Source organism: Gobio gobio (genome assembly GCF_949357685.1).
Source record: "Gobio gobio genome assembly, chromosome: 4".
NCBI classification, from domain to species: Eukaryota; Metazoa; Chordata; class Actinopteri; order Cypriniformes; family Gobionidae; genus Gobio; species Gobio gobio.
Genome location: NC_137100.1, coordinates 9,935,820 through 9,961,984, shown reverse-complemented (window position 1 = coordinate 9,961,984; position 26,165 = coordinate 9,935,820). Strand labels below are relative to the sequence as shown.

At 38.4% G+C, this 26,165-nt stretch overlaps 3 protein-coding genes across 8 annotated transcripts in view; 2 read left to right on the top strand and 1 right to left on the bottom strand.

Moving 5' to 3' along the window:
* Window positions 1-10,577, top strand: part of sympk (symplekin) — a 28,116-nt gene extending 17,539 nt beyond the window's left edge. The window contains exons 19-27 of one of the 2 annotated variants that reach the window (XM_079815973.1): window positions 1,176-1,284; window positions 1,378-1,478; window positions 2,204-2,294; window positions 2,459-2,560; window positions 4,354-4,541; window positions 4,628-4,804; window positions 6,069-6,191; window positions 9,825-10,088; window positions 10,177-10,577. In XM_079815973.1, coding sequence (XP_079672099.1) covers window positions 1,176-1,284; window positions 1,378-1,478; window positions 2,204-2,294; window positions 2,459-2,560; window positions 4,354-4,541; window positions 4,628-4,804; window positions 6,069-6,191; window positions 9,825-10,088; window positions 10,177-10,338 — 1,317 coding nt within the window. In that variant the 3' untranslated portion in view covers window positions 10,339-10,577. The remainder of the gene's footprint in view (window positions 1-1,175; window positions 1,285-1,377; window positions 1,479-2,203; window positions 2,295-2,458; window positions 2,561-4,353; window positions 4,542-4,627; window positions 4,805-6,068; window positions 6,192-9,824; window positions 10,089-10,176) is intronic. The other variant, XM_079815974.1, reaches the window with a different exon arrangement.
* A 107-nt stretch (window positions 10,578-10,684) lies between these two features.
* On the top strand, window positions 10,685-23,153 carry rsph4a (radial spoke head component 4A). 5 transcript variants are annotated; one of them, XM_079815967.1, is made up of 8 exons: window positions 10,685-10,944; window positions 12,260-12,488; window positions 13,263-13,571; window positions 18,541-18,984; window positions 20,585-20,729; window positions 20,812-20,929; window positions 21,042-21,277; window positions 22,699-23,153. In XM_079815967.1, the coding sequence occupies exons 1-7, from the start codon at window positions 10,844-10,846 to the stop codon at window positions 21,268-21,270; spliced, it is 1,575 nt and encodes a 524-aa protein (XP_079672093.1). In that variant the 5' UTR covers window positions 10,685-10,843; the 3' UTR covers window positions 21,271-21,277; window positions 22,699-23,153. The 5 variants fall into 5 exon arrangements, with proteins under 5 accessions (XP_079672093.1, XP_079672097.1, XP_079672095.1 ...); XM_079815971.1 differs by lacking the exon at window positions 10,685-10,944 and adding an exon at window positions 11,164-11,302; XM_079815970.1 differs by lacking the exon at window positions 10,685-10,944 and adding an exon at window positions 11,170-11,253.
* Window positions 21,358-26,165, bottom strand: part of napaa (N-ethylmaleimide-sensitive factor attachment protein, alpha a) — a 12,460-nt gene continuing 7,652 nt past the window's right edge. Inside the window, exon 11 of the mRNA XM_079815972.1 lies at window positions 21,358-25,854. Coding sequence (XP_079672098.1) covers window positions 25,753-25,854 — 102 coding nt within the window. The 3' untranslated portion in view covers window positions 21,358-25,752. The remainder of the gene's footprint in view (window positions 25,855-26,165) is intronic.

The window sequence follows — 26,165 nt, the reverse complement described above, 5'->3', positions numbered from 1 at the left end:
TTGTTTGGTCTGCTTTTGGTGCGCACCCGAGTGCGATTGCTGCTTTCACACCTGACCAAACGAACCGCACCAAAGGGGAAAACGAACTCTAGTACGATTCAACCGAACTAAATGAGGCGCGAAGTGAAGTGAAAGCACCCTTAAATGGTACCACCTTGGTTGAGGTTCCAAGCGTGCTGTACCGATACTAAAAAGTGATGTGTAAACACTGCAGATCACTGATTGTTCAGAGAGAATCGTCACTACCATCACTGCCATTATATGCTTTTGTGATATAGCGGTTGAGACCCTAAACACATTGCTAAATACAAGATTAGTTTACCCTTGTGCGCCATTGAGCAAATCAAGTGATGTTGTCATCTGTGCTTTGTTGTACGAGTGCCTAAGACGCTCTTGTTTTTAGCAGTATTTTGTTTTGCTGCTATCAGCCTCCTTTGAAACAAACTTATTCGTCTTGTAGTTAAAAACATCCACATGCCGAGAAGTAGAGGCGGCACAATTACAACGATCATTCTATAATCCCACCCACTTTAAAGCGGTGCTAACTGCAGTGTAAAAACCAAACCGAGCCATACCACGCAGTGGAAAAGCAAAGCGAGCTAAGCCAAGCCGTACTGTACTGAGCCGTACCAAGCGTTACCATGCAGTGGAAAAGTGCTATAAATGAGCATAATTAAGTTTGTTAAACCAGTTAAATTTTTCCTTCTAATATTTAGATATTTTATTTCAGTTAAACTGCCCCTATTATGCTATTCTCCTACAACAGGTTTACATGCATCCAAGGTCAAAAATCGCTTTAATTTTCTCATATGCATTGCAGCCTCACTTCTTTTCTCACAGTGTCTGAAACGGTCTTTCGGCCTCTCTAAACCCCTTCTTTTTGAGAGTATACATGCTCTCATTGGTCGGATGGACCAATCTGTTGTGATTGGTATACCACTTGTGGTGTGTGTCGGGAATGAAACGCCCATAAGTGTATCTGAATTGCAGCTCTTCCTCAGCACTTGTATAGACAGTGATATGAACAGTGACAATGGCATCGGTTTTACCATATAGAGTCCTGATCCTTTTGAAGTGCATGCAAAGTTGCTTTCGCAGCGCAGAAAACAGCGTCGGTTAAACAGTTAAATTATGATAATTTTAATTGTTTTGTTTTATCAATGTTTTTTCTATAGATAAGAGGAATGGGAATGAGCTCTCCTGACCTGCTGCTCCTGGTGGAGAACTGTCCTAAAGGAGCAGAGACGCTGGTCACTCGCTGTCTGCACATACTCACTGATAAAGGTGTGTGTGTGTGTTAAAGAGAAAAAGAGTGTGTCGTTATATGCATCTCTGAATAGTAAATGTAGACCTTTGTGGGTTGTATTGTTTCCACAGTGCCTCCATCTCCTGAGTTGGTGGAGAGGGTGAGGGATCTTTATCATAAGCGAGTGCCAGATGTTCGTTTCCTTATCCCTGTTATCAACGGCCTGGATAAGGTTTGTTTCATAAGTTTACCATAGTTTAGAGGTGTTAGAGAAGTGAATTGCCTACAACTCTCTTACACATGAGAAAAACATTAACTCACAGCCTTGAGTGAAGTTTAAAGTCACTCTGTCTGAACAAGGCTCAACCAATTCGATTTTACATCCAGAACAATGTTTTGTTTAAGGCTGTCAAGCTGTTAAAAAAATTACAAATGTTACTGTTAGATGTGATTAACTGCAATAATTTTAATCATAAATATATTATTTCCATAAGAGATCTGCAGTGACGTTATATCTTTGCAGGCCAACCCGTAATTTTTTATTAAGTGACAAAATAAAAGTTGTTGAAATAGAATTTATATTCTAAGTAAACTTGAAACAATATGTTTCTGTCTTTGTCAGTATTCCATCAGCTCCTTCTGTTTGAGAGCTGTCGGTTCATTTTTCCCCACTTTCAATTTTATTTTGCATATACTTTTTCACAATAAGTAATACATTTACTAGTTAAACATTTGGTATCAAAGTTTTATGTGAGGATTGATCCTCTCAATACAACAACAGTATCGCTATTATTCATACTTGCACATTCAATCGCATGATGTCATCACTGAGACGAGCAGGTTACTGACAATTATCAAAAACAGACAGACTTTAAAAGGCAGTTAAAATGGCTTTAAGGTTGAAAGGGCTCTGTGGAGACACAGAATTTATAATGGTATCTTGATTGTGTCGAACAGAATGAAGTGATCCAGGCTTTACCCAAACTCATCAAGCTCAATCCCATCGTGGTGAAGGAAGTGTTCAACAGACTGCTGGGCACTCAACACAGTAATACCTGCTAACTCTCTTGTGCATGTGTGGTGATGATAAAATACAATTAAAATCTATTATAGGTTGACTGACGTTCTCTTCAGAATGACGTCATTTCAGTGTCATGTTTTGCGGTAGATCAGTAGAATTCTAGTGAACTTGAGGGATTGTCTGTTCTGTAGGTGAGGGCAGTTCCTCCATGTCTCCACTCACTCCTGGAGAGCTCCTCATCGCCTTACACAACATTGACTCCTCCAAGTGTGACATGAAGTCAATCATCAAAGGTATCCTGCACACAAGTCCCTATCTAGCCTTTTACATCAGTTTTTAAATGAAAATAGTTAAATCCTTCAGTTCGACACCGATTCAACTCTTTTATATACATTTATTTATTTATAATAATTATAATTTATTCACGGAGTATCTATTTAACCAAGTGCAAATAGCGTGCCATGTTGGCAAGTGCTATTCGCACTAGCTTTGCCTAACAATGTCTGGTTGGGAAAAACAAGATGAAAAATAACAGGTGCATTTCAACGTCTTCAGTGGTGCAATCAGTAAAGTGTAAGGCTTAAGGATTTTGACGCAATCGACCAGGGTTCGAATCCGCCTTTTGCAGAGCTCGCTCTTCTCCCTTTTCCTATCACATCACATCGGAAAGGCATTTACTTTAAATAAAAATTAAGAAAATGTTATAAAAATGGAAATAAAGTGCCTAACAAAATGTTTAATAATAATAAAAGCATTTATTGGGTAGGGTTAGGGGTAGGTGTAGGGAGGGCTTTATTGTCCAATTTAAGGCGGCATCCATATAATAATTTTAATAAATATAATCATTTACACTGTTATTATTGCATCCTTCCTGTTAATGTACAACAATACAAATAGCAAATAGTTTGTATCTGTCAAAATAAAGTATAAATGGCAAAGAACTACTTTTACATGGTGTACAGTGGTTACATCACTATTTTCACTTAGTAAATAGAATCTAGTTGCTATTTACACTTGGTGTAAATAGCATCTATCGCTATTTGCACTTAGCTGCTACCATTTATTTAGGTCCGGCCTAGGAACATTTCTTTGAATATTATTAAAAATGTGTAGCTTGGAGTCAATTGTTATTTTTGATGCACTTTTTCTGCATATTAAAGTAAACCCTGTAGCTGTAGTTTGACTTAGTAGCCAAATCATTTTGTTAGATAAATACGTTAACCGAGCTTAGGGCCAGATTTACTAAATAGCAAATTAACGTAAGAGTGCAATTCCAAAAAAGTGCTGATGGGAGAGGAAAGTTGTGTGTGATCTTCTGACGACGCGTGCAAATGAAAGAACACAGATGCAGCCGGGTCATTTCCATAATGACCAATACAATCTACCAAGAGTAACGGAAATTAGCATCTGGTTTAGGACATGCTTTTTTTGGGCGTTAAATAATGGCACAAATACCAGTAAATTGATAAGCGCAAACCTTAGTAAATCACCTTGCATGATTAATTTAAATACTCTTCCCCCCCATAATTTTCATTCTTCTTTTCAGCACAAATTTTTCACTGTCTTTAGTAAATCCTGACGGTACTTTTTTTTATGGCAAAAACACTTGCCTGGCGCAAGCTCACAAATCTTAGTGTTTTGTTCTTCCCTCATATTTAAAATATAAATATATATATATATATATATATATATATATATATATATATATATATATATATATATATATATATATATATATATATATATATATATATATATATATATATATATATATATATATATATATATATATATATATATATATAAAATAAATTATTTTCTTCATATTTTGATGGTTTAATCGAAATTGTAGGGTCATTAAAAACAAATATCCTTATTAATAGTTTAATTAGTTTGGTAGTTGAATTAGTTGAATTGAGTGTAGTTTAAATGAAATGTAATATATTAGTAATCAACATTTCAAAAGATGCCTATTAAATGGCTCCAATGTGTTGAGAACTCTTTCATTCCCCCTTTTGCTTTTATTCTCACCCTTATTAATGTTTTTTTACCTCTCACTTTGGGTGTCGTTCTTTCCCCCCTGTAGCCACTAACCTGTGTTTTGGGGAGAAAAATGTGTACACGTCAGAGGTGCTGGCCGTGGTGATGCAGCAGTTAATGGAGCAGACCCCTCTCCCCATACTGCTGATGCGTACGGTCATCCAGTCCCTCACTATGTACCCTCGCCTGGCTGGCTTCGTCATGAACATCCTAGCTCGACTCATCCTCAAACAGGTCAATGGACAAACCCTTCATACTCACATTTTATAATCTTGTGCCGATAAACCTGTACAATGATTGACTGTTGACTGATTGTTCAGGTATGGAAGTATCCTAAAGTGTGGGAAGGCTTTGTGAAGTGCTGCCAGCGCACCAAACCCCAGTCCTACAATGTTCTCCTCCAGCTGCCTCCACCACAATTGGCCAGTGTGTTCGAGCGCTGCCCGGAGATGAGGGAGCCCCTCCTGCAGCACGTGCACTCCTTCACCCCTCACCAAGTGCGTATCACCAAAGTGTCAGGTTTTGTCCCAAATAGGTAGTGTTTTCAAAAGTACCGATTTCGGTACCTAGTCAGTACTGAAATTTAAAAAATGTGCTTTGAGCGCTGTTGAGCGGAATCGTAAACACCTCCGACTGGCCATTGTGCTCACGTGCTCATCAAACGTGTCTGTGATTGGCTACAATGATCAGCGCTTCAAAAACATGTTGTAAATATACATCAATGACTCTTTTCACCGAGCGCTTGCACAGATACACACGGGAGCGTTTGAATGCAGGCGTCTATCAGCAAACCGGTACGCTGGTCGACTGCTTGTGCTTTCAAACACTTCCGTGTGCTTTTCAAACGCTCCTGTGCGTTGATCATTGCAGCCAATCACAGAAATATCCAAAGAGCGCGTCAGCACAATGGCCAGTCAGAGGTGTTTACGATTCCAGCTCAACAGCGCTCAAAGTGTCACATTTTTAACATTTCCGTACCGACTTGGTACCGAAGTCTATACTTTTGACAACACTACAAATAGGTGTCATCTGGGAAATTAACGGCTACTGAGACTTAAATAAATTAGTTCATACTTTTATTCAGCAGCGTATACATTTATGATTTCAATCTCACTTACAGTACCCCAAACATTGGAATGCTAGTGCATCATTGTTTCCACTAAAATATTACGCAACGAAAACTGTTTCCAACATTGATAATAATAAGTAATATTTCTCGAGCCCCAAATCAGCATAGAAGGATTTCTGAAGGATCATGTGATACTGAAGACTGGAGTAATGAAAATTCAGCTTTGCATCACAGGAATAAATTACATTTAAATATGATATATATTTAATTTTTGTGACTGGTAGTGTGTATAATATTAAAACTAAAGTGATGAAGTAAAATAAGGCTAATTCGAAATATAAAAACTATAATAAAAATGTCAAAATCACATAAAATTACGTAAACTAAAGTTAAATTAAACATAAAAATATTAATAATAAAAATGACAAATTACCTAATCTAAAATCGAATTAAACTGAAAAAATAAAAATATTAGTAAATAATATAATAATATATAATAAGTTTCTTGATGCATGAGAAACATTTAAATATTTACGATAAATATAATACGAAAATATTTTCTTTTAAATTGTATTATAATGCTATTCCAAAGAAAACCTCGATATGAATAGTATGACAAGTGGAAAAAACATTCAGTGTTTTATGAGAACTTTAGTTATTCAAATTTTACTTAATTTTGATTGTTTCTGTAGCAAGCCCACATTCCAACTTCTATAATGACTGTTCTGGAGGCCAACAACAGGAAGCCAGAACCTGAACCTGAACCACAACCTGAACTTCAACTTCCAGAAGTGATTGAAGAGAGGGAGCGAGAGGTATGTTCTGATGAAGTAGTGACAGATCTTTTCTTCTATATTGTGACACATATCCAAGTGTAACAGATTATCGAAGAAGAAAAAAATTAGGGATGCACCGGTTGACCGGCCAAAAACCGGAACCGGCCGGTTTTTGCTTCTAGCGCGCGATCGGCAACCGGCCGGTTTTCTTTGTATTTTTCTGCCGATTTATCCGGAAGTGCGCCCGCGTGCACATACGCCTATATTGCAATCATTCGCGAACATGTCACTTGTGTGTTACAAACGGAAACTGGAGAACTGAGGAAGAGCCGCTTTCCTGCGCGAGCCTACCTCTCCGCGCCCTGCACAAGCGCAGATAGTGAGCGTTTGTTCAGCTCAGCTTCATCTGCTCACACAACGTGTCTGCTAATGTCCGATTCGCGAACCAATGACTCATTTGAACCGAATCATTTTAACGACTGGTTAGAACAACTGATCCGTCCAACACTTGAACTAACGAACCAGTTTATTAATTTACTCAGAACTCCTCTGAAATGAGAACACAAGTGTGCTTTACCCAATTCAGCAAGAGTGAATAGTAAGAATTAGTTTAATCATCCACAGTCATTCAGCTTATTTATGTTGACAATGTGTAGTGAAATATAATTTAGTGTAGACTGGAGTTAGGTGAGACCAGAACAAAGTTGTTAGCTAGCTGATAATTTTACTAAATTGTATATGGTAGAAAATTAGGCTATTTATTAATTTATGCTACTTTTTAATATTGATATGATTATACCAAAACAATTATCATTAAATAGTGTAAAAAATGAGGATCAAAAGAAACAAACATCAAGGTAGAGATCATACATAATATCAGATGTCAAAATAAGATAAGCAAAAATTACAAAAGTTTCTTTGCATTTATTTTACATGTATTGTCAGTGTTGCGCTCACAGATCACGTAGGTAGAGTACTTTTTACTGTGTGTGTGGATGACAATGTCTGTCAGCCACCACCGAAGACCATTTTTGACCCAGGAAAAACCCTGCTATAGGATGATAATTTTTATTTGGTAACACTTTAGAATAATGGTCATTAGTTAATATTGGTTAACTAAATTAGTTAACATTAACTAATAATGAACTGCACTTATAAAGCGTTTATTAATTTTGTTAATGTTAATTTCAACATTTACTAATGCATTATTAAAATCTTGTTAACATTAGTTAATGCACTGTGAACTAACATGAACAAACCATGAACAGCTGTATTTATATTAAAGCTACACTATGTAACTTTTCCGTCCACTAGAGGTCGCCTGTTCATAACAAAGGCGTAGTTTGATGACGCCACGTTTGAGCGCAGAATCTCGGGACATGTGGTCTTCACCTCACAGCCGGTGGGAAACAGTCAGGATAGGACTCGGGCAGAAATCATGTTCATGGATGCGATTATTAACATTACTGTAGTGAAGCAGAGCAGGACCGAGTGTTGTGGAGCTGAGCAAGGCCGCAGGAGCGATTGAAGAGCGGGACTGTTATTATGGCATAGTCGCCGGCGGGACTTTTATTATGACACAGTTGCCGGCGGCACTTCCTCTTCTCCAGTGCTGAGTGTGAGGTAAGGCAGCTCTGTTTATCGTATTAGATATATCTGAGTGTGTTGAAAAGGAAGTTATGACGTTCGCTCGGCGGCTGCTATGACACTTGTTCACAATGCAGTGAGAGTAAAGTGTTTCACTGAATAAAACCGGAGACCGAGGGTGACGCAGATATGACGCAATCGACAGGCGACTCCCTCACACGCATAGCTCACACGTCCCGGCTCCTTGGTTAAAATAGCAATTTTCTCACGATTTACAAATAGTTGAAAACATTTGGGATATTCTAAGTACTCAACTGAACAAAATATATAACACTGGCCTAGTGATTTCTGGATGTTTTACTGCAAAAATCCTACATAGTTCACCTTTAACTAACGTTAACAAAGATGAACAAATACAGTAACAAATGTACTGCTCATGGTTAGTTCATGTTAGTTAATACATTAACTAATGTTAACTAATGACCATTATTCTAAAGTGTTACCTTTTATTTTACCTTAATTACATTGACTTAATTTGATTTAAAAAGCACCTGCTGTAGCATCTTAGTTTTTTTTCGTTGCACTAAACATTATTTGATTTAACATTTTGGAACAATTATATACTTTGGTTTTATTTAATTTCACTGGTAAAGACTTTTTTTCTTTACACTGAATTTAAAAACAAATGCTGATTTAAGTAACATCTTTGTTTGGATTGCAGAATATGCAGTTGTTGCCTTTAATTTCACCTTTCAGCCTTTTAATTTCCAATTAAATTTCTTGTTAATTTCAGATTGCGGACTTGTTTTCATTAGCCAAAAGCCAATTTAGCCTGTTAAATACCAAATAAACATCTTGTTCATGTATACTTTCATTCTTATATTGTGTTAAAAATAAATAAAAAAATCGGAAATCGGAATCGGCCAGTTTTCTTGAAAAAAATCGGTATCGGAATCGGCCATGTAAAATCATGATCGGTGCATCACTAAAAAAATGGTTCTATTCATTGATTGTTGATTTTGAGAAGTGGACGTTGCACTTAAATTTGAATGCGAGATGGCAATTGATTGTGGAGGGGGTGGGTTTAAATAAACTAAGGGTGTGATCACACTTGGCAGGTTTGGTTTGAGTGAAATTCTATGAATTAAAGGCTATGTCGATTAGCATTGACGCAGATAAACCATATATTGGTGTAGTCGTGCGTTTATTAGTCATGCTTAATCCAATCAAAGTGTTTCAATCTTCTGTTTATTCAACTACAGCGATAGTATGATGGCCATAGGGATTTCCTGGAACGACGAGAAGAAATCTAGACGCAACCTAGCAGCAGCAAATCTAATTTGCAGCCAGGGTAGTCTAGCAACTCTTCGTTGGCGTGCGAGCTGGAAAAACCAAACTCTGGTCAGGCCAATCACATTGTGTATAGAGTCGGTGGGCGGGCTTAACATAATGACGGCAGAGTTGCAGCGGTTCCGCGTGCTACTTGTAAACAGAGAAGCTGACAAACAGTGGTCTTTCGAAACGGCTTTGGCCGCGACTCTGGATGACTTGGAGTTAAGCTTTTCTTTGAGAAAAGAACAAAGAATGACTTCAGTGCCGTTCTTAAGAAAGGAAGATGTGTTCGGAGTTTTGCCGACCGGATACGGTGAAATTTTAATCTTATCAACTAGCTCTGCTTCATCTTCTTAGTTGCTCTGGTTGGTTGTAGCGTTATCCTATTGCGTGCAGAGGGAATTTGAAAGACAACCGTTTATCCCGCCCCTCGGACTGAGCCCTGCCAATGGTGTGTTCCCAGACCCAACATCTTGATGTGGGTCTGGCTTGTCAGGCTAGCGTTATCATACTTCTGCGGTGCATATTCTGAGTTTCTGCGCGAGATGGAGAGCAGCATTTACTACTGAGTCGTGCTTCACTGACAAGCTGCGCATAAAATAATCGCAGCCTTTGCTTGATTGATAGTAGACAAATTTCGCTAATGTGATATCGTAATTTAAAAAGGTCTGTGGACACAGAATTATGTTGATGGATAATCTTTGGATAATACGCAAATAAAATGCTCTTTCTTGTCCACTTATGTTTGTTAAGGTGCCAGTACCAAAGCATATATCAATGCCTGCACCAGTACCACAAGCAGAACCTCCAGCCCCGACACCCATAGTGTTTACTGAACCACCAGCACCAACACCAGCACCAGCACCAACACCAGCACCAGCACCAACACCAGCACCAGCACCACCGCCACAACAGATCCCAGCCAGGAGGGAAGAAGTAGAAGAGCCCATGGAGCAGGAAGAACCAGCCCCTTCTACTCCGGAGCTGGAAGCAGCATCGTCTGAATCAGCATTGCAGGTAAAACATTATCATCATCATCATCATCATCATCATAGACCAGTATAAGAGTCAATAGCACCGGCTGACCCATGACTTTTACTTTAAGCAGATGGAGGTGTCTGAGGAGGCATCACAGTCCAGCTCCATCACAGAAAAGACAGAAGAACCCATGGAAGAGTCCACTGATAGACCTGCGGATGTGGCTGCCCAAGCCGAAGAGGAGGCTGAGGATGTTGTTGCAGAAGCAGAAGAAAGCAGTGTGGACTGATGCCATTTGAAATGAGGCTGAATGAAGGCACTGACTTTGAACAAAGCAGTACAGAATGAGACGTCATCTCAGTGTATTGTGTATCTGAAAGTTAGAAGTAAATATAAAAAAAACAATATTTAGGTTCTTTATAGGTTATGACTTGAAATTAGTTTGAGAATAAATTGATTTTGTATGAGCCACAGTGTTTTCATTTCTAGAATAAAATATCTCCAACAAACAAAAATGAGAAACTAATCATTGGTCTCTGTGCTTCATTCTACTTCAGTCTGTCATGATTATGTTAATGTTGACAGCATTCAGCCTATGAGAGTAAACAAAGTGCTAGCTAGGCAACACGTTTGTTGTAGTTACACAGCTGACTCCATGGTAACGGAAGTGCTCTGCGGAAATGCTAAGCTCGTGTGTGTTCATTGGTATTTGCCTTACAATATAAGAATACGGATTTAAAAATATATACTGTGTGTTTTTAATTAATCGACGACAGTTTGTAAGTTTTACTAAAATGGAGTTGACCGAGGAAGCGTTGAACAATGAGCGACTGCAGGCGGCGGCTCGTTTAAAAGCTTTCATGATGAAGAACAGCACTAAAACAAACTTCAATCTGTAAGTATATCACATTAGCTTAATTCAGTACTAAGACTTTTTTACGTTATTATTTTATGTATAATTATTCATTCATTATAAAGCACCGTTATGTATCTTAAGTGAAACGACAACGAGAACTAACGTTAACTTAAGTGTTCGAATTGCGTCAAAGATCTTGGGGGTCGCCCCACAGCCCTACACCCCCCATATAGCCTATTATGTGTCTATTATTAATGTATAATGTAACCAGGCGACCCCCCAAGTACATTTTTTGAGGCCTTATAGGGGGTCCGGGATCTCCCCTGCCCCCCTCAGCCCGAACACTGAGTTCAGCGCAAATTTTGCACCGTTATTGCTAATATAAATATTAGATACGGTACATTTGACCTAGCGGGCCATGTTGTCACAACGGGGACATTTTGTTTATTAAAAATCTTATTTGAGAAATCCTATAGCTACATGCCCCGGACATAACTTACATTTATGTTAGCAGTTAAAATATTTATTTAGTTTAAACTTTAGATTTAAATCTAGCGTCATTTTAATTTTGACGCTTGCTTTAATGTGTCCCGGTGTGATTTTATTGTTTGTAACTTTGTTACAAAAATGCGGATATTGCTTAAGTTTGGAGGACAGAAACTTCTAAATTCTTTCATTAATTACTCACCCTAATGTCGTTCCATCCAAACCCATAAGACTTTTGTTAATCTTCGGATGAAATCTTTCTGAAAGCTTTCCTTCCCTCCATTGACAGCTACGCAACCACCACTTTGACGCTTCAAAAATTTCATAAAGAGATCGTAAAACGAATCCATATGAATTGTGAGGCTTAGTCCAAATTTTCTGAAGAGACACGATCACTTTATTTGATGAACAGATTTAATTTAGGCTTTTATTACATTTAATCATTGATCAGCGAACATAAACAAGTGTACGAGAATGAACCTCATTGGTTCTTGCACGCCAAGCGAACATGCTTGAGCTTCCGTTTACCGCTTAACATTTAACTGATGTGTGCTTATATGTGAATAAAAGCCTAGATCCAATCTGTTCATTGTATTAAGCGATTGTGTCTCTTCAGTAAATTTAGACTAAACCTCTCAATTCATATGGATTAGTTTTACAATCTCTTTATGAACTTTATGAAGCGTCAAAGTGGTAGTTGCGTATCTGTCAATGGAGGGACAGAATCTCTCAGATTTCATCAAAAAGATCTTCATTTGTGTTCTGAAGATGAACGAAAGTCCTACAGGTTTGGAACGACATGATGAGGGTGAGTAATTAATGACAGAACCATTAAGTTTAATGTTCTAAATTTAACCTCTTTGTCCAGTTATGACCACCTTGTACGACTGTTGACCAAAGTTATGGACGAGCGTCCAGAGAACGCTGTCGATGTGATAGAGGACATGAGTCGCGAGCTGAAAGGAAGTATCCTTCAGGAGAAGCAGGACACTTTGCGTGACAGTCCGTCCTCATCCTCAGCTCTGTTGCTGGCCGAGCAGCAGAAGACACTCTTTGCGCGCGCGGCAGGCGGTGAAGGTGATCATGAGGAAGAGCTGGTAAGTTTCTCAGTCCTGCTCCTGAGGGCCCATATAATGCTTTTTAAACTGTTAAAACCTAACATTTTTTTGTTGAATGCTTTGCTTGTGCTGTCTTTTAAATCAATGCAATTTTTTGATTAGATAAGTAGTTATGGAGTGTGATTTAAAGGGATAGTTCACCCAAAAATGAAAATTCTGTCATTAATGACTCGCCCTCAAGTCGTTCTAAACCGGTGAGACTTTTGTTCATCTTCGGAACACAAATGAAGATCTTTTTGATGAAATCTGAGAGTTTCTGTCCCTCCATTGACATAGGCCTACACAACTACCACTTTGACACTTCAAAAAGTTCATAAAGAGATTTGTAAAATGAATCCATATGAATTGAACCGTTAAGTCTGAAATTTCGCGTTGTGATGAACAGATTGAAAATAATCATCAACTCACACATCAGTTGTGGTAAATGGATACATGTTCGCTTGACGTGTAGGAACCAATGAGGTTCAGTCTCGTGTTACGCAGCACGTTTGAGCTTCCACAAGAACCAATGAGGTTGGTTCTCGCAGGTTCAGTTGAGCTTCTGTTTATGTTTGCTGATCAATGGTTATATATCCCTTAACAGGGCTAATTCACACAAAATGTTTAATTCTGTCATCATTTACTCACCCTCATGCCGTTTCAAACCCATAAGACTTAGATCTTCGAAATACAAAATGTGGTTGTGGTGGGTCCTATGAGCAGTTCAATCCAATACAACAGTTTCTGTAATACATTCTTCTGTATTGTTTTCAGGTGGATTCTCCTCTACCAAATGTTGCAGAACTTGCATTCTTCTTTGAGCAAGCTGGTGTGGGTCTGGGGAAATTGGAGATGCAGAGAATCTTTCTGGCTTTGAAACAACTGGTGGACACACAGTGTCTCCAGCACTGTCGGTTCTGGGGCAAGATCCTCGGCACAAATAGCAACTACCTGGTGGCTGAGGGGGAATTCAGAGAGGGTGAAGGGGAGGAGGAGGAGGAGAGCACAGAACTGACAAATGAGGATGAGGAGAGAGAGGAAGAGCCACAGGAGGACAAGGATGAAGCAGAGCTTGTAGAAGCTGTAAGTCACAAGACGGCAACTGAAGTAAATGAAGCTGCTCTAAATTTTCTATGGTCACATTTGCGAAATTTTGCAGGCAAAAAATATACATTGTCTATTGTAAATAGTTTAGAGATAAAAAAATCACTTTCTGTTGGTCAGTGCACAAATTTGAGCGACCAACTTGAAACCGCTGCAAAATCTGTGTGGGGAAGTCTTTCGCCCACATGTGAAATTCACGATGATGTAGATTTTATTTTGAAAGTCAATTGAAAGTGACTTCTGTATGCGCTTTATACAACGCTATACACTATTGACATAAGAAAATAACGGAAGCTTGTTTCCACCATGGAATAAAAAAGGTAATTGCTACTTTTTATCTCACAATTCACTTTTTTTTCCTTACATTTTGCAATTCTGTCTTTTTTTTTACTTAGAATTGTGTGGCATGATACATGAGTTTGTACGCAATTCTGAGAAAAAAAGTCAGAATTGCGAGATGTAAACTGTTTCGCAGTTCGGATTTTATAACTCTCAATTGTGAGTTTATATCCCACAATTCTGAAAAATAAATCAGAATTGGGATATATAAACTTAGACTGGGTAAACCCAGCCTGAAACCTGTACATATTTCTATCCTGCTTCCGTTACAAATCTGCGGGGACCAATCACAAATTGGCTTATCTACCTGGCGTGCTATTGGTGGGTTTAACACGATGACGATAGAGAAGCGGCGGCAAGCAGCTTTTTGTTTACATTCAACATGGCGGCCACCGAAGCGCAGCAACCCGTTGATGCCGCTGTCGCTGCTGTTTTAAAAGATTTCAAAGGCAAGTTTTCTTTGAAAACGGAACAGAAACTTTCCCTGGAACAATTACTACAAAAGAAGGATGTGTTTGCATTACTACCGACCGGCTTTGGTAAAAGCCTAATTTACCAGCTACCTCCGTCACCCGGATAGTTGGTCTGATTGGTTGAAGGACTATCCAATTGCGTACAGAGTCATTTGAACTATGCCCGTTGATCACGCCTCTTGTGCAGTGGAAAATACAGAGCAGACTCCCCAGACCAGTGTTCAATCTTAAAAGATTGAGCTTTGGTCGGGTGATAGCCAGACTTTGACATTTTCTCAACTTTTTGTTCAAAATGTTGCTTTTTTTATGAAACTTACCCATATTCAAGTGGAGAATCTTTTCTCTGATCAGCAATCAAGTCATGTGTTTTTACTATCAGCTGTTTAGAATCAGAACCAGCAATGCCAGATTCGTGAACAGATTTGCAAAAAATAAAAAAGGTTTGTGATTCAGTTTGATTCATTCGGACAGTTCACTTACGCACTAAACCAAAATGCTAACAAGATACTTTATAATGGTGTGATCACGTTTACCGTCGTTCAGCAAAGTTTTGCAGCTGAAATCCAGTCATTTCATTATGATTCGGCTCAATTGTTAATTTTGCGTGAGGGCGAAATATTTCCCCATGCAGATTTCATAATGCGTCAATCCTCTCACGCAAATTCGCAACATTGACCAACAGAAAGGTTTCTGTGTGAGCGGCATTTCATACATCACTAAAGTATTGACAATAGACAATGTGCTTTTTTTGTTTGTGAAATTTTGCTAGTGATAGCACCTTAAAGGTAGCCTGGATGCCAGCCGAACTTAGCCCCGCCCACAACATTTTTACTTGGGCAGTTCGGTCTGGACTTGATCGGTAGAGAAGTAATTATCCCCGAACAGAAACTGTTCGGACCAATGAAATCATCAGGGCGGGCTTTAGACGATGATGGACAGATGATAAACAGTAACGTAATCATCTACGTCATCAAAGGCGCTTGGGTTGAGTTTGTTCTAATCCTAAACGGAGAACTTGTTCGTATATGCGTTCACCTTTACTATTTCTCTCAGAAATGATGATCGTGTTGGTAAGTAAACTCTGTGTATCCTTTTTTTTTACAACACCGGCAAAGATCGTTTACAGTCATCTTTTTCTTCTAACGTTACTTATTCGAGCGTGCGTGCAGGTACAGGGTTGCCAAGTTTTTACAACAAAACCCGCCCAATTGCTAACGTTCCTCAAAACTAGCCAAAAATAAGCCCAATAGCTTTCCAGGTGGGGTTCTCCGGGAAAAAAGGCATTTGGGGGGTAAAATATGTCTTATGTTGGCAGAGCTGGCAGCTAAAAATCGCATTCCTGGGTCTGTATATCACATAATTGGGGTCGCTTCAACCCGCGGACATGGCAACACAGTGCAGTTGAGTTCTGTTGACATTTGATAACTAACGTTATGCGTCGCTCCGTTGCTCTGATTGGTTGTAGGTCTATCCAATTGAGGTCTTTCCTGGTTCGGTTGAAACACGCCCCATAATCACAGCCCAACGGAGCAGTTTCAGACTCATATTCTGACTAGAATTGAGTATGACGACGTCAGGCTACCTTAAAGGGATAGTTCACCCAAAAATGAAATTTTTATGTTTATCTGCTTACCCCCAGGGCATCCAAAATATAGGTGACTTTGTTTCTTCAGTAGACCACAAATTAAGATTTTTAACTCCAACCATTGTAGTCTGTCAGTCATATAATGCATGTGAATGGTAACACAATCTATGAGAGTAAAAAAACCATGCACAGACAAATCCAAATTAAACCCTGCGGCTCGTGACGACAAATTGATGTCTTAAGACACGGAACCAAACAGTATTTATATAATTTTTTTACCTTTAATACACCACTATGTCCAACAGCCTTGAGTGCGCGAGCATTTCCGCGGAGTGAGGTCTGTAATCGATCTGATCACGAAACTACGCCAGATCGTGTACAGACCTCACGCACCGGGAGTGATCGCAAGCTCAAGGCTGTTGGACATAGTGGTGTATTAGAGGTAAAAAAAATTATATAAATACGGTTCGGTTTCGTGTCTTAAGACATCAATGTGTTTCTTTAAGCCAGAGAACAAAAAGAGCCCTGGATGATGTGTACATTTACCTACAACCCACTGTAGTTACCAAAACTACCAGATGTCTTCTGTTGAAACAGATCTTTTATTGTGTGTGCAGCTTACGACTGCAGGTAAAGAAAATGTATATCCATAACAGTACATATTTTGTTGATCCTGGAACAACATTCCTGTCCGAAAATTTTGTTCTAAACCTAACCGTACCCATAAGTTACCCATAAAATCAGAGAGAAATTATAGGTGAATAACACTGATGTAGAAGCACCTAACCCTGGTTGTAAGCCTAAACTTGACATACAGTGGAGCAAAAAAGTATTTAGTCAGCCACCAACTGTGCAAGTTCTCCCACTTAAAAAGATGAGAGAGGCCTGTAATTTTCATCATAGGTACACTTCAACTATGAGAGACAGAATGAGAAAAAAAATCCAGAAAATCACATTATCTGATTTTTAAAGAATTTATTTGCAAATTATGGTGGAAAATAAGTATTTGGTCACCTACAAAAGTTAATCTCAATACTTTGTTATATACCCTTTGTTGGCAATGACAGAGGTCAAACGTTTTCTGTAAGTCTCAACAAGGTTTTTACACACTGTTGCTGGTAGTTTGGCCCATTCCTCCTCTAGAGCAGTGATGTTTTGGGGCTGTCGCTGGGCAACACGGATTTTCAACTCCCTCCAAAGATTTTCTATGGGGTTGAGATCTGGAGACTGGCTAGGCCACTCCAGGACCTTGAAATGCTTCTTACGAAGACACTCCTTCATTGCCCGGCGGTGTGTTTGGGATCATTGTCATGCTGAAAGACCCAGCCACGTTTCATCTTCAATGCCCTTGCTGATGGAAGGAGGTTTTTACTCAAAATCTCACGATACACGGCCCCATTCATTCTTTCCTTTATACAGATCAGTCGTCCTGGTCCCTTTGCAGGAAAACAGCCCCAAAGCATGATATTTCCTCCCCCATGCTTCACAGTAGGTATGGTGTTCTTTGGATGCAACTCAGCATTCTTTCTCTTCCAAACATGACAAGTTGAGTTTTTACCAAAAAGTTCTATTTTGGTTTCATCTGACCACATGACATTCTCCCAATCCTCTTCTGGATCATCCAAATGCTCTCTAGCAAACTTCAGACGGGCCCGGACACGTACTGGCTAAAGCAGGGGGACACGTCTGGCACTGCAGGATTCCCTGGCGGCGTTGTGTGTTACTGATGGTAGCCTTTGTTACTTTGGACCCAGCTCTCTGCAGGTTATTCACTAGGTCCCCCGTGTGGTTCTGGGATTTTTGCTCACCGTTCTTGTGATCATTTTAACCCCACGGGGTGAGATCTTGCATGGAGCCCCAGATCGAGGGAGATTATCAGTGGTCTTGTATGTCTTCCATTTTCTAATAATTGCTCCAACAGTTGATTTATTCACACCAAGCTGCTTACCCATTGCTCATTCAGTCTTCCCAGCCTGGAGCAGGTCTACAATTTTGTTTATGGTATCCTTTGACAGCTCTTTGGTCTTGGCCATAGTGGGGTTTGGAGTCTGACTGTTTGAGGTTGTGGACAGGTGTCTTTTATACTGATAACGAGTTCAAATAGGTGCCATTAATACAGGTAACGAGTGGAGGACAGAGGAGCCTCTTAAAGAAGAAGTTACAGGTCTGTGAGAGCCAGAAATCTTGCTTTTTTGTAGGTGACCAAATACTTATTTTCCACCATAATTTGCAAATAGATTCTTTAAAAATCAGACATGAAAAAAAAAAAAATCATGTGATAAAGTGTACCTATGATGAAAATTACAGGCCTCTCTCATCTTTTTAAGTGGGAGAACTTGTACAATTGGTGGCTGACTAAATACTTTTTTGCCCCACTGTAAACTGTAAACTTGTCCCTCAAATCTGTTGATTGGAAGATGTTGATCCAGGATCATGTTGTACTTGTTGAAATCACGTTCACCGTGGATCCGTGCCCCAGTGCTGATGAAAGGCTAGAAACTGTGGAAATGCACTTTAAAACTTGAAAAAAGTTATTAAACTTTACTTGCAGGCTGATCCACCCCCCAAATCAACTTACAAGCCACCTCCGCCAGTGCCAAAGGAAGAAAATCACACCGGCGCCAATAAATTCACTTATTTTGTATGTCAAGAACCCGGCATGCCGTGGGTCAGACTGCCAGTGGTCACCCCCGATCAGATCTCAGCAGCGCGGCAGATCCGCAGGCTCTTCTCAGGCAGGCTTGATGCTCCTGTTGTAAGTCACCCCCCCTTTCCTGGCAATGAGGCCAACTACCTGCGTGCCCAGATCGCACGGATCTCCGCGGGCACGCACGTCAGCCCTCTGGGATTCTACCAGTTTGGGGAGGATGAAGGTGAGGATGACGGACTGCGAGACAGCTTTGAGGAAAATCCTAACTTTGAAGGCATTCATGTAAATGAGATTGCAGAGTCTCTGAATCTATGGGTCCATCATGTACAGCATTTACTTTCACAGGTAAGAAACAGACGGCCTGTTTGGAATTCATCCACCCTAAAATGTTAATTGAAGTGGATATTGAGTAAGTTTTGGTAATATTTTGTTTCTGCAGTTGTTTCCCTTTTACATATATTATATTCACTGCCTGGCTAAAAAAAATTGCAGTTCGGATTTAAATAGGCAAATGCTTATAATAGTCAATGATTGGATCATTATTGCAGTGATTATTATGTTTCTAGTATGTTATATGTTAGGCAAAAGCTCTTCTAACCCTAACTGATGGAGTGTGTAGCGTTTCATTTCTTAAACAACCATGTAGGAAGACACATCATGGCCATATTCCAGGATAACAATGTCAAGATTCATCAGCTCAAACTGTGAAAGAATGGTTGGGAGAGAGCATGAAGAATCATTTTCACACATGAATTGGCTCCTCTGAGTCCAGACCTTAAATTCTTTGAAAGTCTTTGGGATGTGCTGGAGGAGACTTTAAAGGAGGCTTGACTGTTGCATTGCATTGATCTTGAGCAAAAAAACGGATGCGCCTCTTGATGGAAATAAATGTTGTGGTCAAGATCTTGTGAGTCTACTCCAGTACATCCCAAAGACTTTCAGAGAATTTAAGGTCTGGATCAATTCATGTGTGAAAATGGACCTTCTTGCTCCCATTCTCAACCATTCTTCCACAATTTGTGCTTGATGAATCTTGTTATCCTGGAATATGGCCATGATGTGTCTTCCTACATGGGTGTTTAAGAAATGAAAAGCTACACACTCCATCAGTTAGGATTAGAAGAACTGTTGCCAAATATATAACATGCTAGAAACAAACTAATCACTGCAAAAATGATCCAATCATTGACTCTTTTAAGTATTTCACTATATAAATCCAAACAGCAACTTTTTTTGTTTAGACCAGGCGGTGTATTAATTAATCTAGTAATAGCAATCAGTTTATATCAATCATTGTGGTCCAAACAGTTTGGAAGAGTAGAGAATAATAAAGAAAATTCTGACTGAAACATTAATTTCATGGACCCCCAAACCATTCAATAAAATCCTCCTAATTCAGTACTCAGTTTTTATGAAAATATACATTAGCATGAACAGTATTTACATTACATTAAATTGATTTTAAGACGGACTTGATGATGGTGAGATCAGATCTCTGTGTGAATCATATTGTCTGATGTCTGACTTCTTGTATGTACAAATCTCTCACTGGATAGTCCACCAAAAAAATCTAAATGTCATTATTTACTCACCCTCATGTGGTTCCAAATGTATTTAATTCTTCTGCGGAATGTTGGAAACCAAACAACTTTGCTTTCCACTGAAATCCATTTTGTCCATATAATGGAAGTGAAAGGGAACCGAAACATCCTTCAAAATATCCTCTTTAAGTTTCCACAGAAGAAACAAATTCATACAGGTTTTGGAACAACATGAGGGTGAGTAAATAATTACAGAATTAAAATTTTTGGGTAGACTGCCCTCAAAATGGCAAAAGGAATGCTTGGAAATGTAAACTGACATTTCCTACTTGCACACGTGAATAACTGTCTTTGAAAAATCAATGTCGAAGACATTTACCCATTACTCTACATGTGAATGTTAGGGCCGCTGTGTGTGGGTAAACATAACTAAGAAGTCTGGGGATGACGTTGAGGAAGATGCCGAGGAGGAAGAGAGGGAGGAAGAACCTGATGAGCCGGAGCCTGAGATTGGGCCTCCTCTTCTGACGGTTCTGTCTGAGGATGCAAGTCAGTCTCACCGCATCACATTTCCATACAATACCTCCAGTTCAAATGATCAGCTCTAATGCAGAAAATGCTCTGTCCACAGAGATTAATGACACCCCACCTTGGAGCTCCATGATCTCCTCTAACCTCATCCCTCAGTTTTCCATCGCTGTGCTGCGCTCCAACCTCTGGCCTGGAGCTTATGCTTATGCAAGTGGCAAGTAAGAACCTTACTTTATCGAACTGTAAACACCTACTAACCATCTCACCTACTAACCATTTTAATCTGATACTTTTTCTGCTGAGTAAAAGCATTTTTCTGCTCCTTCTCAGGAATTTTGGAAACGTATACATTGGTAGGGGGTTGAAATATATCGGAGAGGCCTACACCCCAATAGTGCTTCCACCGCCCCAAAGCGAGTACCCCAGCGGACCTGAAATCACAGAGGCCCTGGACCCCAGTGTGGAAGAAGAGCAGGCTTTGAAAGCAGCCCTGGAGGAGCAGACGGCCGCCCTGGAAGAAACAGAGGATCTGGAAGATGATGAGGAGGACGATGATTAAAATGGAGGCGAGACTAGTGGACAAAAATAAACCTGGAGTTTGGTCAGATGCTTAACCCTTTGACGCGTACAATCACACCGGTGTTTAGAACGCTCAGTGCATCATACAGACTATATAAATTGACGACGTGTTTTATTCATATCAGACACACATTGTGTAGCTATTAAGTAAAACTCTATTTTTCTTCCTCTTCACCGACCACTTACTTTCATGTATTTCGGGAGAAATGGATGAGTTGACGTGTTGTAAATCTGACAGATACGATTCTCTGAATTGCGGTGCAAACATGACGGCGCCCATTGCGTGTTATAGATCAGCTAACATTATTATAAAGGTTGGCAACGCTGTAGTTCAGGGTCCAATTCTCACTATTAACTAGTTGCTTATTAGCATGCATATGACTAGGATATTGGCTGTTTATTAGTACTTATAAAGCACATATGAATGACTTTAAATTCCATTAAATTCCGCATTACCTTTTAATCCTACCCAATACCTAAACTTAACTACTACACTCTAAAAAAAATGTTGCTTTATGGCACTAGAAGTGGTTCTTGGCTCGTAATCATAGGGGAACCACTTTTGTGAAACAACGGCTAGAATATTTTAAACTTAACGTGTGAAAGGATATTAAAGGTCAGATACTATCTGCAATTCATTAAGGAATCTAAACAGTGTCTTTGTATGTATGCCCACATCAATGAAATATTAAGACTTAACAAAAATTGAGGGAATCATATAATTTATTTGCTTTTTAAATCAGTTTAACATAACAGCTTTGATGAATACACGCATGCTTCGACCGTTGTAACACCTTGCTCCAAACACTACTTCATTTTGTTACACTTCATTTTTTTATTTATTACATTAAGCTTATTCAGCCATGCTTTTTTGCATGCTCAAGTTCCTGTATTGGTACATCATTAGTCGTAAGCATCTATGTGTATGCAGATAAAACTGTCATAAAGCACATAACTTAATAAATAAGACACCTAGAATATCTAGTGCCTTTTAGGTAAACAATATAATCCTGTTTTCTGAGTGCTCTAACATCAATAAATTAAACCAAGCATGATATTAGCTTAAGGAAAACTAGGACAACTTCATAGCAAGCTGGTTCCTCAGGTAAACAATCGCTAGGACATTTCTCAATACTTGGGTCACTTTTTCAAAACTCTTCACACAGACAACTTTCAGCTTGGCACAGCAGTTCATTTCACATTCAAAATGCACTAAAACTACCAAAACACTGCATGTCTCAAATTAACACTAAACAAAAAGATAAAAACAACTATTTAAAAAACACTAGCAACAGGTAGCATTACACATCTCTACTGTTTCAATTCACTGCAGTATTTGTTACATGGTCCATATTTAAATTACAGTACAAAATTATTCCTAAATTGTCCCCTTTTTTTTTTTTTACAGATGGTGAAACTGAAACACCAAGGGCCGGTTCTCACAGACCTTGGTTTTCCATTCCACTGCTATTTTTCTATGCAAACACAAAACTTTTGTTAGTAAAAAAAGCTCATTTTTCTGGAGTGGTTTCACTCCACTGGCCTGCGTCTCGCGTTGTGTGTGAATGGCCCCCAACACCTATGTAGGTGTCCTGCTCCACGTAATTGTTTTGATAGTATTTCATTTTTTAGATTAAGAATACATTTCAATATGGTATTATTGTGGAAATGCAGCAAATTGCAGTCTTATACATTTAGTGTTATGTTAGGTTTTGAACTTAAGTTTAACAGTTTTGAAAAGAGTATGTTAACATGCAAATTAGGTTTTGGCAGAGGTTGTGTCTAAGTGAGAAAAGAATTTGAAAGTAGCCATTTTAATGTGTTTTGTGCCAAAGCAATAATAAATGATCCACAGTTTGGCCCAAATAGACGGCTGCTTACTGTGTGAAGAGTTTTGAAACGTGACCCAAGTACTGCAAAATGTGTCCTAATGGTTGTAAAAAACCTATTTCATTCACTATACATCATAAAGAAATTGCACAGTAGTGCACGCTGATTCAGACAGAGGACTATCACAACCTCACATCCTCCAAAATATTGCACTAACCGTCATGCAGATTCACTCTTCTATGCGTAAAAACAACATCTAGGTTTTTTCCAAACCTGTATGAATTTTTCTTCTACTGAACACAAAAGAAGATATTTTGAAGAATAAGAGTAACCAAACAGGGTAGAAAACTGTTCAGTCATTAATGAATAACTACACTGGAAGAAGTGAGTAATGCAGTATTAACTCTCTAGTATCTACTATTAACTAACAAGAAACTCTGATTAATAAATTAGTAACAGGTGGACAAAGTACACAACTCCATTACTTGAGTTAAATATTACTCCATTACAAGTGAAAGTTGTACTTAAGTAAAAGAACAGAAGTACTTGCTTTTAAAAGTACTTCAGTATCAAAAGTAAACGCATTATTTTATTATTGTTGCATTGTTGTATGAATGCACGCTGTTCCATCATGGTGGTTTAAGCCAGTCATGCTCCATCTGACATGCTAGCATATCTTGAACTCATTTAAATACGCTTAAAAGTTACAAAGCTCTTATCAAAGTCAAAATCATACTAGAAAAGAAAGGTTTCTACATTGTGTTTATTTGACAGGATTATGTAAAAACATATTTCTGAAAGGACTTCAGTTAACATTATTAGCCCAACTAAGTTTTTGCATGCTAACTAACATCATTGTCGAACGTTACCTATGCGTTAGAGCTGTATCCTAAGGCTATGGCAACTTATCTATAAAAATCATTTGTTTTAATTTTGATGGCAAATTTTGATTTAGTTTTAGTCATAGTCTTTTGACTATAACATTTTAGGCATCTGAATTGTTTTAGTTTTAGTCTAGTTTTAATTGACTATAATATACGATTTTAGTAGATTCAACAGACTCAAATTCAGTACTTGTGCGTCTGAGAGGCAGCTTTCTGTGTGCACTTTCGTGTCGTCGCACTTTTTAGACTTTTCCACGTCTGCTCTTCTGAATTGTAACTTTTAAGTATGACCATGGTTGCGCGCACTGCGTCACCTTCTATTTTGCCATCAATTGATTGGTGTTCAAAAAATACTTGGAAATATTACTACGACTACTACGGCTTTCTACTTCAAGGGCCTTTGATAGAAATGTAGTGGAGTAAAAAGTACGATATTTGTCTTTCAACTGTAGTGAAGTAAAAGTCATACGTTTCCAGAAAAAAATACTACTCAATGAAAGTACAGATACTCAAAAAGTGTACTTAAGTACAGTACTCAAGTAAATGTACTTAGTTACTGTCCACCTCTGATTAGTAAGTAATAGTGCTTAGTCGAATGTGGTATTAGCAAATCAGTAACTACCATTTTTTTTTTCCTCCCAGAGGACTACTAAGAACTACTATATTGAGTTATATTTTCCAATTTAGAATACTGATCCAAATCATTAGTAATTCCTTTAGAAGGATGTAGTAACGCTTGAGTTTAATAGGAGTCCGTTACCATTACCTCCACTTTAGAATGAATTATACATTATTCATGTTAATTATATAGTTCTTAGTAGTCCTCTGGGAGTTATGAAAATAGTGGTTATTGATGATCTATTAGTGAACTACCACATTCAACTGAACACTGTTACTTACTAATTCGTTAATCAGAGTTTCTTGTTAGTTAATAGAATGTTAATATTGCGTTACTTGTTTGTTCCTGTGTAGTTATTCATTAATGAAGGAACAGTATTCTAAAGTGTTACCCCAAACAGTTGATGAGCCTCATTAATTTCCATAGTATGGAGAGATAAAAAAAAAAAAAAAACTCAGTCAATGGGGTCCATTCAACTGTTTGGTTACTCATATTCTTCAAAATATCTTCTTTTGTGTTCAGACAACTCATACTATTTTGGAACAACTTGAGGGTGAGTAAATGATGACACAATTTTCATTTTCGGGTGAACTATCACCCAGTCATGTCCTCCATAGAGGAAAACAAGAAAATGGCAATTAGTGTTGTTTCAGCCTATTCTAGCTGATCATAGTTACAGTATATTGCACAAATTATAAATACTTATTTATAATAATATTATTACTAATAGATTCTACTAATTAATGTTGACACATACAGAGCCTTGCGATCAATAACAGATGAAATTCAAGTTCATTTACAACCATTAATAAAATAATGATAAATAAAACAACTACTGAAGCTGCACAAGCATGAATGAAAATGGTAACATAAAATAATCACATCTATGAGTTATATTTACCACAAAGGGAAGTTTTTGGTCAAGGCTTGTAACATAAATCCTAGCCAGTGTCATTCTAGAAGACTTCACAGTGTTCTAGGGGATAAAAGTTTCCTTAAAGACTGCGGGATTTGAGAGAAAAGGCTCAAGACAAAGTGTGCGTGACCTTAATTTACACGTAAATACTCTGTGAGAGAGAGAGAGGCAGGACAGGAGAATGGGTGGTGCGCTTGGAATCATGACTTCACATTAGCGAAGGTCATTCTCCTCGTCCTGAATGGTCCTCTTGATTCTTAGTAACATAGTGGTCTGCCACTGATCAAGCCTGGTGATGGATTCAAATTCCCTTACCTAATGAAAAATAATGATAATAATAATTGCAGAATATTGCATAGAGTAAAGGCCCATTCACAAGGACGATAACTAACGATAAATAAAAATCGTTCTAAATACAAAAGAATAGAACACTCCACACCACATGTATAACGATAATCGTTGGAATCACACTGATGAATGGTAAAAACAGACAGCCAATTAGAATCCATCCTGCTTTAATGAGCTTGAGCATTTAAAGCGCTTAAAATAAACAATGATATCGTCCACTGGTGTGGATGCTAATAGTTATTTCTTTAGTGATCTTTATTATAGTTATCATTTTTGAT